The sequence below is a fragment of the Aplidium turbinatum genome, chromosome 3 (genome assembly GCF_918807975.1).
Source record: "Aplidium turbinatum chromosome 3, kaAplTurb1.1, whole genome shotgun sequence".
Lineage (NCBI taxonomy): Eukaryota > Metazoa > Chordata > Ascidiacea > Aplousobranchia > Polyclinidae > Aplidium > Aplidium turbinatum.
The window spans coordinates 4,283,318-4,300,084 of record NC_137474.1 but is presented as its reverse complement, the minus strand read 5'-3'; the positions used below and the strand labels follow the sequence as shown (position 1 = coordinate 4,300,084).

Below are 16,767 nucleotides of genomic sequence, written 5' to 3'. Positions count from 1 at the left end.
CCTTGACCTCAAAATCCAAGATGGCTGACGTATGCGGTCCCCTACTGTATTAAGATTCACTATCACTGCAGGACAAATATGATGCTTTTAAATTCACTGAAAAACTTTGGTATCCTAAACACGGTCACGGATCCTCTGAAACTAAAATGTAAACCAAGAATGCTGACTGATCAAGATTTCTGTTTACTTTCTGCAGGTCTATTGCTTAAGATTCATTAAGCATGGATGGTAGAGATAGTGATGGGCCTAACCCAGGGCCTGAATTAAAATGTATATTATGTCAACAACCGTGTATAGCTGATGATCGTACGGACAATGCATCTGATACAAAGTGGGAGAATCTAAAGAGCAAGACTTTTAGGTGTAAGGAACTTGATAAATTTCAGCATGCCTATGCAGCAGTGGAATGGGACAAGAGGCCTAAAGGCCTGTACATGCATAGTAAATGTTACATCCAGATCAGCAGTAATCGCTATATTCAGCAAGCACAGAATCGTAAACGGAAATCTGAACAGGAAGAAGAAGCTCAAGCATCAACTTCAAGTCAACAACTGCCAGGAAATGTGCCTAAAAAGCTTCGTTCTAGTACTGGAGTGGTTCATGATAAGAATCTCTGTGTGTGGTGTATGAAGGGACCACAAAAAACAGTAATCCTGGCAAATCTAAACTTTTGCTTCTGTCAACAGAAGACGCATGGAACCGGTTCAAATTGCATACAGTTTGTCTGTTAGATGAGCTTATAAGAGAAAGATTGAATACCCTACTCGCGTCTATCCCAGACAGTTCGTTATCATCGTCGATATTGGCGCAATTATGTCAACAATCCACTGAAGAAATCTTTGTCTGATGAAACTACACAGCATCTGCAACAGGTTAATCTTCGAGAGGCCCAAGCAATCTTCTTTCATCATGTCTGTCAAGTTATCTTTAAAAATCATGAAATCCGTACACTGCAAGGTCTACTATTGGATTACAAACGCATTACTTCAAATTATGGGTACTATTCCACAGCAAAGTCCAGTTTCTTGAAGGGAGATTCAGCTGGGAGATTCTGAGATGGGAGATTCAGAGATCAGATCATCAAAACAAAAACTATTCCTTGGCCTCCATACATACATTAGAAAATGAAGACCTAAATAATCTCCTCTTGAAGCTCATCACTTGGTTAAAGCACCCCACTAAGTTTGAAGTCGATGAGACGCCCCCAGTTAGATCAATTGCATCTATTTTGACCAGCTACATCACTGGAAGACGTACTGCATTTGAGACAAACCTAGCTGTACTGCTACATGGTATGGCAAAGAGAAGAGAAATGGTAGACATATTACATAAGGATGGCCTGGGAATCAGTTACAACGATGTACTTATGCTTAGAGATTTCTGGTCAGTTACTGACCTGAAGCATTCAACTGAGTGTCCATTTGAACTTTCTGAAGGAACACCCGCAATATGTATACATTGTATAGTCGACAACGATGACTTCGAAAGTGACACTTTGACTGGAAGTGGCCAATCACATCGTACAAATGTCATGTTTGTCCAACCAGACCTGCCAGAGTTAAATCTACCTTCTGGCTTCCAGGCCAAGCTATCACCAGAAACCCAGAAAAGTCAAGCAATTTATCACATGACTTATCCTGATCCACCAAGCAAGACCATTCTGTGTGAAGTCCGGCGGAAGCTTGCGAAGGCAAGTGATGACAAGAAGATGCCATTTGCCGTTATTGTCGGTGATCATCCTGTCTACGCAATATTGCTAGAATTGAAAAGTGAGAATCCAGACATGACTGCTGACATATTGCCATTCATGGGACCCTTTCATATCCAGATGTCTTTCATCAATGCGGTCTACAAGAGGCTCAAAGTCTCAGACATTTCAGATGTACTGGTGGCTGCAGGTGTCGTTGCAGATGGATCCGTAGATCAAGTTCTGCGTGGACAACACTTTAACCGCGGTGTGCGTTGCCTTGGACTCTTCTACGAGGCTTTATCCACCATGCACTTAGTCCACCATGCACTAGACAAACGTTTGGAAGGTTCCACTCTATCTGAAGAGATCCAGGTATCTCTCAGTAAGTTACGCTGTACAGTAGACCAACAAGATTGCGGTAGAGATACTTACTCAAATATCCATGCCATAAGGAAAAGAAACTGGATGGAGTTCAAGTCCTCACTGAAGTTTATGCTTCCTTGGATGCGTATCTATGATAACGATAGATATGGACGTCATCTTCCAGATTTCATTGCAGTCCTGGAAAGTTTTCCCCATCTCCAAGCACAATTCATGGAGTGTGGCATGTTTACACAGTCAATGACTGGTAAACCCTACTCATGTATTGCCCTGGCCTAGACATATGGATAGAGTCAACGATGAATAAAGGTTCCAAGCTTAAGTCTGGATGGTTGGCTATTCTCAAGAATGAGAAGCAACTGCTGTCAAACACCCGGAATGTTAATAACGTCAACTGGATAGAAGTTTGTGTCCATCGTCACGCAAATCACAAGAGGCTAGGTTCAAGAAAGCATGCAGATTGTGCCCCAAGTAAGATGAAGATAGATGAACAATCTGTGCAGGATATCAGTGCATGTCTCACCGAGTTCCATGGTGATCCAATTGACCAGTCAGATCAGACACTAAGATCCCTACAATCTGGAATTAAGAAGAAGAGTAAGCTACAGGAAAAGCTGACAATGACATCCATGCCTTACCCTGATATTTACACATCAATAGTAGATATTGGACTAATATGGCGTCTAACAACCCCTAGTACTGAAGACAGAGAAAAAGCAGATGGAACCAAGTTAACGTGGGTAGAGTATGGTGAGAAACTTGTGAACTTTGTCCTGAACCGATATACGAATGCAGAACGTATTATCTTGGTGAATGACTCGTATGAGCAAGACTTCTCCATCAAAGATAGTGAACGACAACACCGTCAAAAAAATCAGTCCATTCGCAATGTGTTTATGAAATCAGAGGACAAATTTCCTTTTAGTAGAGACTTTCATGCTCTTCTTAGTAAGCCAGAGAATAAATTTCGCCTTCAAGCATTCATCGAGGCTGCCTTCAAAAGAAGGACATTTACAATTACTACTCAGTTCATATATTGTGTTGTTGGCAAACCAGCAAGGAATCTCACCACAGATGAAGTATTGCAGAATCTCACATGCGCCCATGCAGAAGCAGACACAGCTCTGTGCACATTCTATGGTAAGCTGCGATCCGAGGGGTATTCAGAAGCGGTTGTCATAGACACTAAGGATACCGATAACTATGTTCAGGCAGCCTATGTGGCTTGGCAAATATCAGGACTCTTGTGCTTGAAACGCAAATCTCAGCTGATAAGTGCTCGGTGTTTGTGTGATGAGGCAATGGCAGAGTCTTTGATCCCACTTCATGTTCATACCGGATGCGATCATAACTCCGGCTTTTAAGGAGTAGACAAGAAAACTATTGTTGACAGTGTAGAACAATCATCAGAAGCTCACAACCTCCTTAAGAGTTGTGGCACAACCTTCCCGGTCACACAAGAAATCATCAATGACTTACAGAAATTTGTTATCCGGTACATCTATCGTGACACCAAACAGAAGACACTGTCACACTGGGAGAGGTGAGAGCAGCGAAGTAGTCAGAACTCAAGAAAAAGACGATCATCAGACTGGTACCTGACTCTGACAGTCTACGACCACACTTAGAGCGCACCAATTACCTCACATATCTGCAGAAAAACTTCTAGCTTCAGAATCATCCATCACCAATTGGCCATGGATGGCACCTTGTAAATGGCATATGCCTCCCAATACGCTATACCCAACCTGCACTTCCACCATCCCTGGAACTTCCAACAACTACAAGTCATCTATGTATAGGGAACAGCGATGATGATAGCGGAAGTGATTCTGACAGCTGTGCAATGTGCATCATATTTGTCCTGCAGTGATAGTCAATCTTAATACAGTAGGGGACCGCTTACGTCAGCCATCTTGGATTTTGAGGTCAAGGGGACTCTGAATCATGAATTATGCCCTCCGATTGTGTTTCTGACACCAAAATTAGTGGGAATTGGCATCTAAATCGTCATTTTTGGCCATACACGTCAATAGAACTTTATCAGTTTTCCAAGATGGCGGTGGCGGCCATTTTGATAAACGTCTAAAATAACAACTTTCCCGCCATTTTCGCGAGGTATATGGGAGCTTATTTTTTTTAGTATCAGTTGCCCTTGTTAAATCCACTGAGAAACTTTGGTATCCTAAACACGGTCACGGATCCTCTGAAAATGACTCTACTATTATGCTTGCAACTTGTAGCCAGGGTTCATATGCCCTATAGAAATGTATTCATGTAGTAGAGCGTTGTCTCATACGAACTCGCCACACGACCAATCCATCCCGAGTAGAAGTAATTGCGAAAGATAACATATTAAGTAAAGTTCCATCTGGCTGCAACCTGTGTTCAGGATGCATAGCAAATGTCCTGTGGAGATGTGCTAATAAAGGTTATAGGCAAATTGTTCGTAAACAATTGTTCTAAAAGCAATTGTTCTTAAAGCAATTATTCGTAAGCAATTGTTCGTAAAACAATTGTTCGTGAACTGTTTTTCGTAAAATGAATGAAATCCGTAAAATAATTCTTCGTAAAGCATTTCTTCGTATACATCAAATTTTAACTGCATGCACGAAAAAAATGCTTTAGGAAGAATTGTTTTACGAAGAATTAATTTTACGAACAATTGCTTTACGAACAATTGCTTACGAACAATTTGTCGGACACCGCTAATAAAATATCAAGAGGAGTAGAGCGTTGTCTCGCACCTCATCTCCACACGCGCATTAACAAAACAACATATTTTTCTGTTCAATATAACATTTTGTGTAAAAGCATTGCCCTACCTGCCAAGCTGATACAATCTGCAGACTTTACTAGGAATAGCACTTAAATGAACGGGCGCTACAATGCTCCGCACCTAAATATCCAAACGCCACAGTGTGCGCGCCTAATAGACCAGCGCCTAACTGTCAGCGCCTAAAAGACGTGGACCCAAGAAAAATTCATAGAATTAACAAACGATTCTTTTGCAAAAGATGAGTTTCACTCTTGCAACCTAGAAAAGTTTTGGGTTAAAATAAGAACATTGCTATCCAAGGATAGGTGTTCAGCTGTTCAAGCTCTGAATGTTCTGGTCACGTTTTCTTCAACTTACCTATGCGAATACGGCTTCTCTCATCTCTGCATTGCTTACTATCAAATCTAAAGCATGAAACCAACTTCATGTTGAATCCGATATTCTTCATTATCTCCTGCTTTACCAGATATTGAACAACTCGTTGCCAAAAAGAAAGCGCATCCGTTGCATTAAATATAACTGATGTAATTTGTTACTTTCGTTTTTTAATAAATGAGCACCATTTTATCTATTCAGGGTAAATTTGATATTCATCTAAGTTGTTAAAGGGATAAAACATACAAAAAAGTTTAAGAACCACTGGGATAGACCTTCCATACAAATTTAAAATTACTGCCAAAGCATGCACTTTATGAAACTCTCACATTTTTATGTCTAAAACTCAAGTACCCTTTTCTCAAAAAATGTTGTGAACTTAGCAACTTTAAACTCAATTTTATTATCAGAATGCAACATTGCAACAACATTAATGAACGATGTTAAAATAAACCTAAGAACAAAACCAACAAAAGAAAAAAGTGCAAAACCACAAAAGTTTAAGATGAGTAAATGATGTGCTGGTAGACTTTAAGCTTATATGTAGATCAAATAAATTTAGAAATTCTACTAAACCTAACAGCTTGAGTAAGTAGTTGAATTAACCTAATTGAAAGAACATGTTACCTAAAGGATAGACCCTCGGCCCCAGAAGCTCAGACGACGACGACGACCTCCTTGTTATACTTAAAACAATCGGAGGTATGCCAGTTGTTGAAGCCATTCGGGGATGACTGAATCACCATCTGCGTAGTATAGCCTACTGGAATTTATTTTTGCAAAATTTTTCCAGAATTAAAATTGAGCTGGATTACTGTACTGTTTGCTTTAGTCAATATAAGCTTTAGCAATCTATATGTACAGACCTTACCAATGTGCAAATGTTCAATAATAACTGAATGCCGATAACTTTAAACTCTAGGCTAAATGTACTTTGTATTTTGGGCTAAATGTAAGTACTAGCATGTGAAGTAGATCCCCTCCAGTCGAATTTGAGGCTTACAAGTTGGCATGGCTTGTGTATCAATATAGATCGTCATAGCTCCAACCTATATCATATATAGTGAACTTGGCCTACTCTGTAGTTTTGCTTACCAAGTTATCATAATTTATGTTATAGGAACAATAGGTACTGAAGAGATAAGGTGTGAAAACATGTCAGGTTATGATCCAAAACATTTTCGTAATGCAGAATATCTAAGAAAACGAGAAGAAAAAATAATGAGAAAGGCCCATCAAAGTAACAAACAACACAAAGAGGTAGGCCATGCAGATTTTAAGAAATTTCACTATTTAACATCCTTTTCATGCCAGCAAGAAAAAAGCATACGTCTAGCCACCAGATACTTGCACACATGAAAAGAGTTGGCTGGAGTCTAGCGGCGGTGTCATGCTACTACTTTCAGTACTTGTATGATACATTTGATTTTTATCTAATTTCGCCGTTCTTATGTTATTAAGATAATTTACCGACAGAAAATAGCAGTTCTACATTTTTACATGAAGCTCGTTTCTGTATCACTGGTTCTGTACAGTATCACCAGTTTTGACTGTCAACTCTTGAGCTGACCTTTGCTGTAGAAGGCTTAATTATTATCTACTCCCATACATGCATACATACAATCATATACATACATACAATGAATCATATGCATACATGCATACATACATTACAGTCAGCAGTTACAATCATACATGCATGTTTTTGTACATAATTGAGTTACATTTCATAGACTGGGTGACATTGATAAATAACTATATAATTACTAAAATAATTGTTTGAAGCAAAAACACTCTTTTTTAAATTTTCACCTGGTAGCTCATTGTTTGTACAAATGTGTGTAAACAGGCTTGCAGTCAAAATGCCATACTGAGCTTTCACAGTTTGAATTAATACTTTTTTTTCAGGTTATGTCATCATATCTAATGGAAGATGAAAACTATGCAGGTTTTTCAAATCAGCTCGCCAGTATTGGGTTGCAGTTGAGAGATATTCCTGGAGACGGGTAAGAAAAATACTTTCTGGATAACTAAACTGATTTTTTGTTACATGGAATACCATATACTACTATAGTCTAATAATGCAGCACAATGAAATCTATTGTACAGAGTTACAGAAAGCATTATCAAGAATTACAGTAGAACATCCATATTGCATTTATTGATGTTTGTAGAAAACTTAAAAACCAGGTTACATATAAATTATGTTTGAAAAATTATTTCTTGAAAGTGCCAGTAGTACCACTTTTTCTGCGGTATGCTGTGGCCAACTATAAAATTTCAAGGAAAGCTTGTTTAATTGTACAGGAATTGCCTGTTCCGAGCACTTGCTGACCAGATGGATGGTCATTCGTGGAATCATCAGCAATATCGTGAAGAAGTCGTGAAACATATGATCAACCATCGTTGCGACTTTGAACCTTTTGTAGAAGATGACTGTTCATTTGATGACCATGGTACATTGCATGTTACAAGTATAATAATTGATATGTAAAATTGTATTTACCTGATTTGACTCCCGGCTTATGGTGTTTGTTGATAAACACTGCTTACCTCTGCCCTGTGTTTAAGAAATCAGCTGAGCGTAGTTGCTGAAGAAACGGCGGCCAAGAGAAAGGAACTCGCCACATTACTCTCATTATAGCTGAAGGCTTTGTGTAATGAGAACCTCATCTTCTGATCCCCTAATGCTTGGATTCAAGCGTGGAATTACCTTTCACTTTAAACAAAGTTATTTCTGTTGTTTAGTGTGCAGTTGACACACGAACGTGTGTAAAAATTTTAAGTCTGTGCATATATTTGACATCAATCATTCCTTGCATTGAATCTCAAAGCTTGAAGTTGGAAGATTGCAGCACCATCTTATAATCGCTATATCCAATACCGCAGTAATGCAGTTTTTACACAATTAGAAATTTTTAATTTCTTTTGCATTACAGTAATTTGGGATTTTTGTGTGTTTGACAGTTGTATAGTACTTGTTTCACTTTCTTAAAAACACACTTATTATTTCAAAAAGAAACCACATTATAACTTATATTGTTTTTTAATTTTTGTAGTAATCTGGAGAAGAAAATCAATAAAAGGTTTCCACTTGCGGAGCTATCTGTTAAATACAAAGCATATTCATATGTTTTACTTTAAGCACACTTTTTGTATTATTCCTAGTCTACAAGTTAAGGCAAGATGGCACCTACGCTGGCAATGATGCTATTGTTGCATTTGCACGGAAGTATGGAGTGAATGTGGTCATTCATCAACTAAACGCCCCCATGTGGACGGTAGGATTGCTGTGTCTTATTGTTGCTATTTACTGACCAGTGGAAAATTTCTGTAAATGGAGTGTAGTGTTTCTCCACCTATCAAATCAGTTTTCACATTGATTTAATGTCTGCAAACGTAACATCAATGTAAAAAAGACGTTTTCTGGCTGGATATTTAGTGCAGCAATGATCTTGCGTCCTAAATTAAGTTGCTAATTTAAATTTATGCGGAAGGGTTTTGGCTCTACTCCTGAGAGCTTTTGACTGTGTAGTGTCTTGGCTAAACACGTGATCCCATGCTTAATAATGGACGTAAAGGTGTATTTTTGTCAACATCTTACAATGCTTGCAATATTGACAAGCCGGAAAATGACTCAAAATCAGTGTCGCCATTGCCAAAGTTGTATCAATACAAGACTGTTGCATTTTATAAGCCAAAGATTTGTTAACAAAGATGATGGTTGATTGGTTTGAATCTTTATCCTCGGACTGACAAAGCTTGATATTTATTCTTGGCAGTTTCGCACACTTGTAGAGGCCTTTGACGTGGAGCCGGTCACCGAGATTGGCAGAGTGAAGTTTTCATTGTTCCGTTGAAATCTATCGAGTGGTGCAGGTTCATTTTCAAAAAGCACACTTAAGTTATCCTGGCATTTGCAGATAAACGGAAGCGAGCGTGGAAATGTACCACAACTGCACATTTCCTACCACAACGGAGATCACTACTCCAGCGTTCGGAAACTGAACGACAATTCCCACTGCCCCGCTGCAGTCAAGCTAACGGTAAATTGAAATGTAGTATACATTTATCTTCATAGTTCGTTTGATGAAGTTTGGATCTGTCGTGGCAGGCCTACTGTATTTGTCATTCCTTTTTTTGAAGAAAACTTGCTTCGATATTGTGTAGTTTTGAAAAACACATAAGGTAAGGACAGTCTTATCCAAAATGTTTAGGAAAGTTCAACTGTAAAATCATATTTGTGTGACTGCAGACAAAATCAGAAAATAAGCAACAGAGTTCACTGAAGCGTGACACCCGAAGAAAGCAACCTTCTTCTGCCACTTTGATGAAAAAGAAGATTCAACACATTTCAAACTTGACTGGTTGTCAGGTACCTCCTTTTGCTGATATCAAAAATAACTTTCTACGCAAAAGCGGCTTGGAACATCAGCGTCATCATCATGTGATGATAATGACGCAACGGAATCTCGATGTCACATTGCGTTGCGACAGGCTTTTTACATACCCACTTCCCTTACTAATACAACCTTGGTAAAGTGGAAACATTGTTGAAGCATACGCATATAAAACCAAGCAATGACAAGGCATTGAATATATGGAAATTAACTAAAACCTGCAAACGTTTTCGGCTATGCAACATGTTCGGCCTTGTCAAGCAGCTGAACAAGTGATGTTCATGAAATGAAGTAACGCAATCTCTTAGCAATCCCGCTAATTTGTTTTAATTGTTTTTGCCTCACTTATGGTACGTGTACTCTGTGTTTTTTGTAAAATACGCCAACTCTCCGGTAGCTTTCCAGCTAGCAAAATCAATGTAAAGTGACAAATTTTGCTCGCTGGGCTTGGATCTCATTCAGGTGCCCATAAGACTTGCCGATGTTTCTCGACTAATTTCGCAATTTCCTCACATTCAGGATGCAAAACTCATCCAGCAACTGTTAGAAGACAATGATCATGATGAGGAACTGACCACTGTGATCATTCAACAGACTATGTCGTCCCCAGAGGATTCAGGTTAGATTTGTCATGTTGGCAACACTTGTGACTCATAATCATGTGGTGATGTAATATGGAAGTTGTCATTTCTGCGCATTGTACAAGTGTATCTCGCCATGACACTTACAATCCACTATACTGTGATCAACCATTTAGTTTTCAGTCACCATATAAACGAAGTGTTTAGCGTTCTTTTTGTGTGGTCACAAAGGTGTCATCTTGTGAAGGAATTCCCTATTTACAGTAATAATAATAATAATGTTAGTTTTTATATAGCGCTGTATCCATCGCAGAATGCGTTGCTCCACAGCGCTTTACATAACAGACAGTGTCAATGCAGCCGTATAGAGGCGCAACTGAGTACATTATTACCCGAATCCACTCCATTGCTCAGTGCCAAGCAGAAATTAGATTCAGTACCATTTTTAAAAAGTCTTTGGTATGACCCGACAAGGTATCGAACCCATGCCTACCGCTTCAGAGGCGGGCGCACTAACCACTAAGCCACCAAGCACAGTACATAGCAACGCGCCTCTGCGGATGTCAATTGATGACGCATGCTTTGCAATGAGATATAGAAAGCACATAGTTGATATTTGCTTACGTTTTCAGATGAAAGCCCTCATGTTTCTAACTACAAAGCACAGTCTTCCAACAATTCCAAATCTTTCTCTCATACTAAGCTTTGGGAAACCAATGGAACTGGTTCAAGGTTATTTGGAAATCAAAACTTATCCAATAAGCAGGATGCAAAGAAGAAAACAGCTCAACCTATGAAAAAGGTACAACTCTTTCGGTCATATTTCAGCGGTGAAAAGGCTAATTTTGCTAAATAACGCTTAATGCCCCAGGTTGTCAAATCATAAATGGATATTTCCCCAAGCTTTTCTAAGCCACTTGTCTTCAGCCTATCTGCAATTGGCCAAACCACTTCACCAAAGTTGCCCATTTTACATCGTTTCAACGTCATCAGGGGTCTGAAGACGTTGAAACGATGTGAAAAGGGCAACTTTTGCTCATTGATCTTGCTCAAAACTTTCTCTGCCATTGACGACTCGTTTGTCTTGGCAGCTGAGCAACAAGAACAGGAAGGAACAGGCCCGAAAGGAGCGCAAGAAGAGAAGTGACGAGAAGAAGAAAAACACACCGTCACCCAACCTCGGACTCAGTGACTCCGACGATTCAGAAATTATCTTAAAAAATATGGCAATACTGAAAATGTGATGAAAACGTTGTTTGCACCTGATCCTCGTTACCTTCGGTCATCATTGCTTGAATTTTTTTAAAGATTGTTTACTTCCATTGCACTAGATCCGACAATTTTTCGGTCTGACAATCACGATGGGATTCGTTGCCCTATCTCCTCCAGCAAAATCCGTCATTTTTACATTGATTCAACGTCTGCAGACGTTGAATCAATGTACGAATGACGGATTTTGCTGTGTGAGATGTACATGCTGAGTGGGTTACTTTTTGAACCAGTGACTTGTAAAAAAACGACTGAGTGAAATAAACGAACCACTTTCGTGCGCCCGTATCACCACGCACAGCCACCTTCCTGTTTGTGCACTTTGATTGGTAGAAATAGCGGAATTCATTAAAAACTTATTGTGCTGTTCGTGTGAATATTACGTTTTTGCTACGCCATTTCTTTTATTGGTTTTTATATATTGCTGTGAGGTGTTCCTGATTCCTTTGCTCCCTCTAACGGAAGTAATATTTTCAGTTTTTCCTTTAAAATCATCCCTCAAGAACCAAGGAAATGCCCCCAAAAGTGCTTTACAATAATGTTATCTAACATGCCGCCAAAAACTTTATCACCTGATAACTTGTCTCGGACGCACAGTCTGTCTGATGGCATGATCTGTTGCAAGCGGCTAGATAGCAAATCATTCGTTTTGTACATTATCGTATTTTCGTATGCAGGATGTTGAATCAAAGTAAAAAACAGTTGACTTCATGTCCAGGGTACATATAGTTTAGGTGTGCACTGCTTTCTGGTGTTTCTTAAGTTTAAAAATGGTTATTTATGATAGGAGCTGTCCGTGTGTTATGGAATGTTTGTTGCCGATGAAACTTCTGTATAGCAAAGATTCAATTGAGTTGGAAGTGGACGGTTGTTTATTGTTCAACAACCAGTTTGTGTACTTTTCGTATTTTGTTCTTGTTACCATGCCATGAACACTGTGATGATTTCTGCGTTGAAGAAGACTTGAAAAATGCAACGTTTGAGTGGTGCTTGAGTCTCTGTTACTGCTTAAGACAGACAGAGTTTAGCTAAACGTAAGTATAGGTCTCCTGATTCTATCATATCATTGGTCAAACAGGTGAACATGCGTAATGTCTACCTTGGCACGTTTCTTTGCAGGCCTCTCTTGCCCATCTCTTAGGATCTCTTATGCCCATGTGGTGGATCGTCTAAGAATTTAGTACATGCAACAGCGAACTACGGTACGTAAATTTTACTGAGAAGTGCTTTGCTCGTCTCGAAACATGACAGACAGATATGGTTCACAATACGGCAGTGTTGTTCATCTTGAACAGATGACTGTACTAGGTTGACCTAATGCATCTATGCCAGTGGTATGTTAGGACTACAGCTGTATATTTTCGACAAAAATAAATAAATTAATCGAAAATAAACAATGATATAACAGTTTTTTTCTCAGAAGAAACAACAGAAAGAAACGGATCACATGAGCAAACAAAAATAGTGGCACAAAAACATATACCGTATGTAAAAAATCTGCACAGTGTAAGCCACACATTGGTATGCAATGCTGAACATTACAAAACTACAAAAAAGGTCAATTGTCGTCGTCTCTTTCTTCCACGTAAAGAACCGTCCTGTGATGTATCCCAGCTTGTTGCAGAGTTAGGTCAGTTTGTGGGAGCAACTTTTTGGGGACTACATCCATACGGTACAAGTTGGACTGAGAGATGGGAAGAACGGGAAACTGTGAATGTGCAAATGCGAGGACATTTATAAGTTTCGTGTTAGGTCGAAAGTGTCGCTCTACTCGAGCGCCGTCTGGCAGTTTCAATGCAAGCAGGAGCCGGTCTTCATCGGGACCTGGCTCGCGAGGCACTCGCGGAATCGGAGATTCCTTCACGAGCTGTTTCCTCAATGGTGTGAATATTGACTGCGTCTTGTACATTTTTTGCCGTTTATTTTCACCACTCCCATCACCTTTGAGGACTTTTCTTTTCGCACTTTGAGGAGGTGACGGCTTCTTGGAGGATTGCTGCATTGCGCTATCCAATATCATTTGCTGCGCTTGTTCAGTGAGAAGATCCACGTCGTTGAAGTGTGCATTAGCATCTTGTCTCGCGGTGTATAATCCTTGCAGGGTGTCTCCGCCAGACGGAGAATTTGCAATGGAAGGCAAAATGTGGTACTTTGACAAAGAAGAAGTAGGCCTAGTTATTTCGGGAAAGTGGGGAGCCGGAGCTGGTTCCTTTTCAACGGAATTGATCCTTGAAGTTGATGCTGGAATCAACATGACAAGCAATCAGTTTCTTGCATAAGGTTTTCCAAGCGCATTTGGTAGCGCTAAGTCTGCCCACAGTTTTTATGCATTTTAATCAAAAAGTTATTGAGTTATGTCCTACAAAAATAAACGGCCTGGACACTGTGCAAAGTACTTCAGAACTGAAGGCTGAAATCGATGGCAAATAAAAGTATACTTGGGTTCTACATATGCCTAAAATGTTTTTAGCGTTCAATTGTTTCAGTGTTAGAAGCTTTTTTTCATCTTGCCCTTTAAAGTTCATTGATATAGTTGGTAAAGTAATACCCACCAATGAAATTTATTTAATTTTGTTTATCATATTTGAGTTTTTCATGATAAAAACACTTGAGCACTGAAACAATTCAATGATAACACTCCGACCATACCCAGTGTATATACCTACTGCACTGAGGAGGGTGGAAGGCCGAAACGATGTGCACTGTCTGCAGTTATAGGACTCAAATAGCCAGTTTATTTGCAATCAACTTCCGCCTTCAGTTCTGAAGGCTTGTGCACAGTTTCTAGGGCTAGGCCATCATACACGAAGAGATGGTAGCTTGTTTTTTCCACTGTATTAAATGATTGATACAACTAAGTATGGACAATAGGTGCAAATCTTTCAATTGATTTGAACATTAAATCATGGCATGTATAACAAAATTGTTGATGATAATGGAAGACTGGAAGTATGTCACAATCTTACTTGTCTTGAATTTACCGAAATGGTAGCAAGCACTAGTAAAAAGTATCTTTAGTTTGAATTGGACAAATCTGGTACTCACAGCGGCTTTAGCTTGTAACCACATTGTTTTTAAGTTATTAATAAACATCATTTATATAATGCATGCGGATTGGCAACTAAATGTGGTGTGAGAAACAAAGTTTTAATATTATACAGTTTCGAATTTAGTGCTCCAAAATCAGTCCTTAGTTTATGCAAAAAAGCGCTTGTTGTCCTATTTCTCATGAAAGTCACATAGCCAAAGAAAACTTAGTCCTTTGACGTCTATTAGAACAACTCTAGAGGGCATCCTAAGAAGCATTGCTTAACAATGTCTAGGAAGATTCATGGTCATCATATCAGTTAATCATCAGCTGGCTTGGGGAAATGCCATCAAACATAGGAGACATTCAGTGGTGTCTTACCCTCACAATACTGGAAACAGGAGATGTTAAATGGTAGAGATAGATAGAAAACACTCACGTGTAGAATTTAGTGCAAGATTAGAAGAGTGAGATGCATAATTTCCAGTTATTGTTCCTCGGTTGGAAGTTCGTTGAGAAGCATTTGATGTTGATGCAGAATTTCTGAAATTAATATGTAATGTGTTATATTTACAATGTTATTTTGACCAATTACAGCAATTTGTTTCTTAGTCACCAGTGGTCAAGTTCATGACCTTGGTTAAATCTAATACTTTGTAACATCATGGTATTGTAGTAATGCAAGAATACATATTTTGCCTGCAACATTGGTCTCAAAGATATGTACAAGATTGAAAATAGAATGAAAGATGTCAAGCAAAAACCTTTAACACCTTAAAAACATTGCAATAAAGCAGTTTTTAAAAGTGCTTGGTTAACGCTTTGAAACACTGTTGTTTGGTGAGAGTGGTGTACCAATAACCACTCGGTTGGAACACTGATTAATTGTATGAATTAGATATTCCCAAAATCTGGAAGCTACGGCTGGAGTTGCAATGCTTTAGCCAGAACATCTGGCAAAGATGTTACCTCCAAAACAGCACTACTTTTTTTGGAGCTGGTGTACAAGTCTCCGTCCTGGTACAAAATAACATGATGTCACAGACATGAATCGACCAAGACACACGAGTTGAAGTGTGTGAACAGCAAAAGTAAAGTAGTTTCACCATATATGTTTGGTCGATTCTTGTCCATGATGTCATCATACTTTTTTATCATGGCGAAGACTTGTACAATGTACATCAGCTCTTTTTTTAGACCTCTGCTATGTTTGGTATGTATAGTTTTTGTTGTGATGGATGAAAATAAACTGAACGTAAATGTATTGTACCATACCTAAATAAAGATCCACTCTCTTGACTATGTGCTACATTTCTTTGAACTAGGGGCCTTGTAGTTCTTGTCTTTCCTTTGGCAGACTTAGGCCTTACAGGTTTGTGCATGCTAAGTACAGAACACAATATTTTCTAGTTTCATTTCTGTTGGTTAAAAATCATCATTATAGTAAGATGTAACAAATAAAAGATTTTAGCATTTTATGAGTATCATGAATCATGATTGACTGCTTCCAACAATCAATGAAACATACGGTAGCCTATAGAAAAGTCCGGGACGAGAAAACTATAAAGTGAATTTATCAAATTACGATTCATCACACTTTATCATAAAGCATCTGCTTATATGCATATGATATTGTTCTAGTTTACCATTTTTAATCCAAACCCTATGCAGGTTTAATTTACCAAATAAGCTTAGCAACAAATAATGATTACCGGTACTTGATGACGCCTGAACCTGAAAGCCACCCTTTAACATCATTACTTGAAAGATTCAACTGTTTGTATGGTAGTCAAAGCTGCCCAAGATCACAGTGACATTGCTTTTGTCTGCGCTGATACTCATCAAAAGTCAAAATCTCAAGGCTGAGTTTGGTTAAAATGGTTTTCACTTTAATTGTTTCTTGTTTGCTAAAATAACAAATTGTGTTGGTTGGTTATCAGAGTTGCCATTCTGAATACAGAAAAATACAAAAAATGCAAGAATTCATTCTTCTTCCACTTATATTTTACAAAATAAACACTGGCAAATAGTTACTTTCTTAGCGTCAGATTGGTTTCTATTTGAGGGTTTGAACCGACACATGCTATTTTAAAGCAAACAAAGCTCTCTTAAATATAACTAATTATTTCTATCATCCGAAAGGCATCACAAATTTGCAAGCAAATTTGAAATTGATTGATTGAAGGAAAGGTGACGTTGACTAAATCAGTTCAGCTCAGTTTGTTTTTATTTCTGACCATCACAACGAAAAAAAAACAATATAC

At 38.7% G+C, this 16,767-nt stretch overlaps 2 protein-coding genes and 1 pseudogene across 2 annotated transcripts; 2 read left to right on the top strand and 1 right to left on the bottom strand.

Moving 5' to 3' along the window:
- Positions 1–221: 221 nt before the first annotated feature.
- LOC145766071 (uncharacterized) lies at positions 222–3,944 on the top strand (annotated as a pseudogene).
- A 2,405-nt stretch (positions 3,945–6,349) lies between these two features.
- Positions 6,350–12,451, top strand: LOC145767013 (OTU domain-containing protein 3-like). The gene is made up of 9 exons (XM_082578744.1): positions 6,350–6,485; positions 7,134–7,231; positions 7,533–7,681; positions 8,394–8,506; positions 9,149–9,271; positions 9,481–9,600; positions 10,145–10,244; positions 10,839–11,008; positions 11,298–12,451. The coding sequence occupies exons 1-9, from the start codon at positions 6,381–6,383 to the stop codon at positions 11,448–11,450; spliced, it is 1,131 nt and encodes a 376-aa protein (XP_082434870.1). The 5' UTR covers positions 6,350–6,380; the 3' UTR covers positions 11,451–12,451.
- A 365-nt stretch (positions 12,452–12,816) lies between these two features.
- LOC145767369 (uncharacterized) lies at positions 12,817–16,324 on the bottom strand. Its single transcript, XM_082579178.1, has 4 exons — positions 16,216–16,324; positions 15,779–15,921; positions 14,943–15,046; positions 12,817–13,716 (listed from the first exon to the last, which is right to left on the bottom strand). The coding sequence occupies exons 2-4, from the start codon at positions 15,883–15,885 to the stop codon at positions 13,034–13,036; spliced, it is 894 nt and encodes a 297-aa protein (XP_082435304.1). The 5' UTR covers positions 15,886–15,921; positions 16,216–16,324; the 3' UTR covers positions 12,817–13,033.
- Positions 16,325–16,767: the final 443 nt, after the last annotated feature.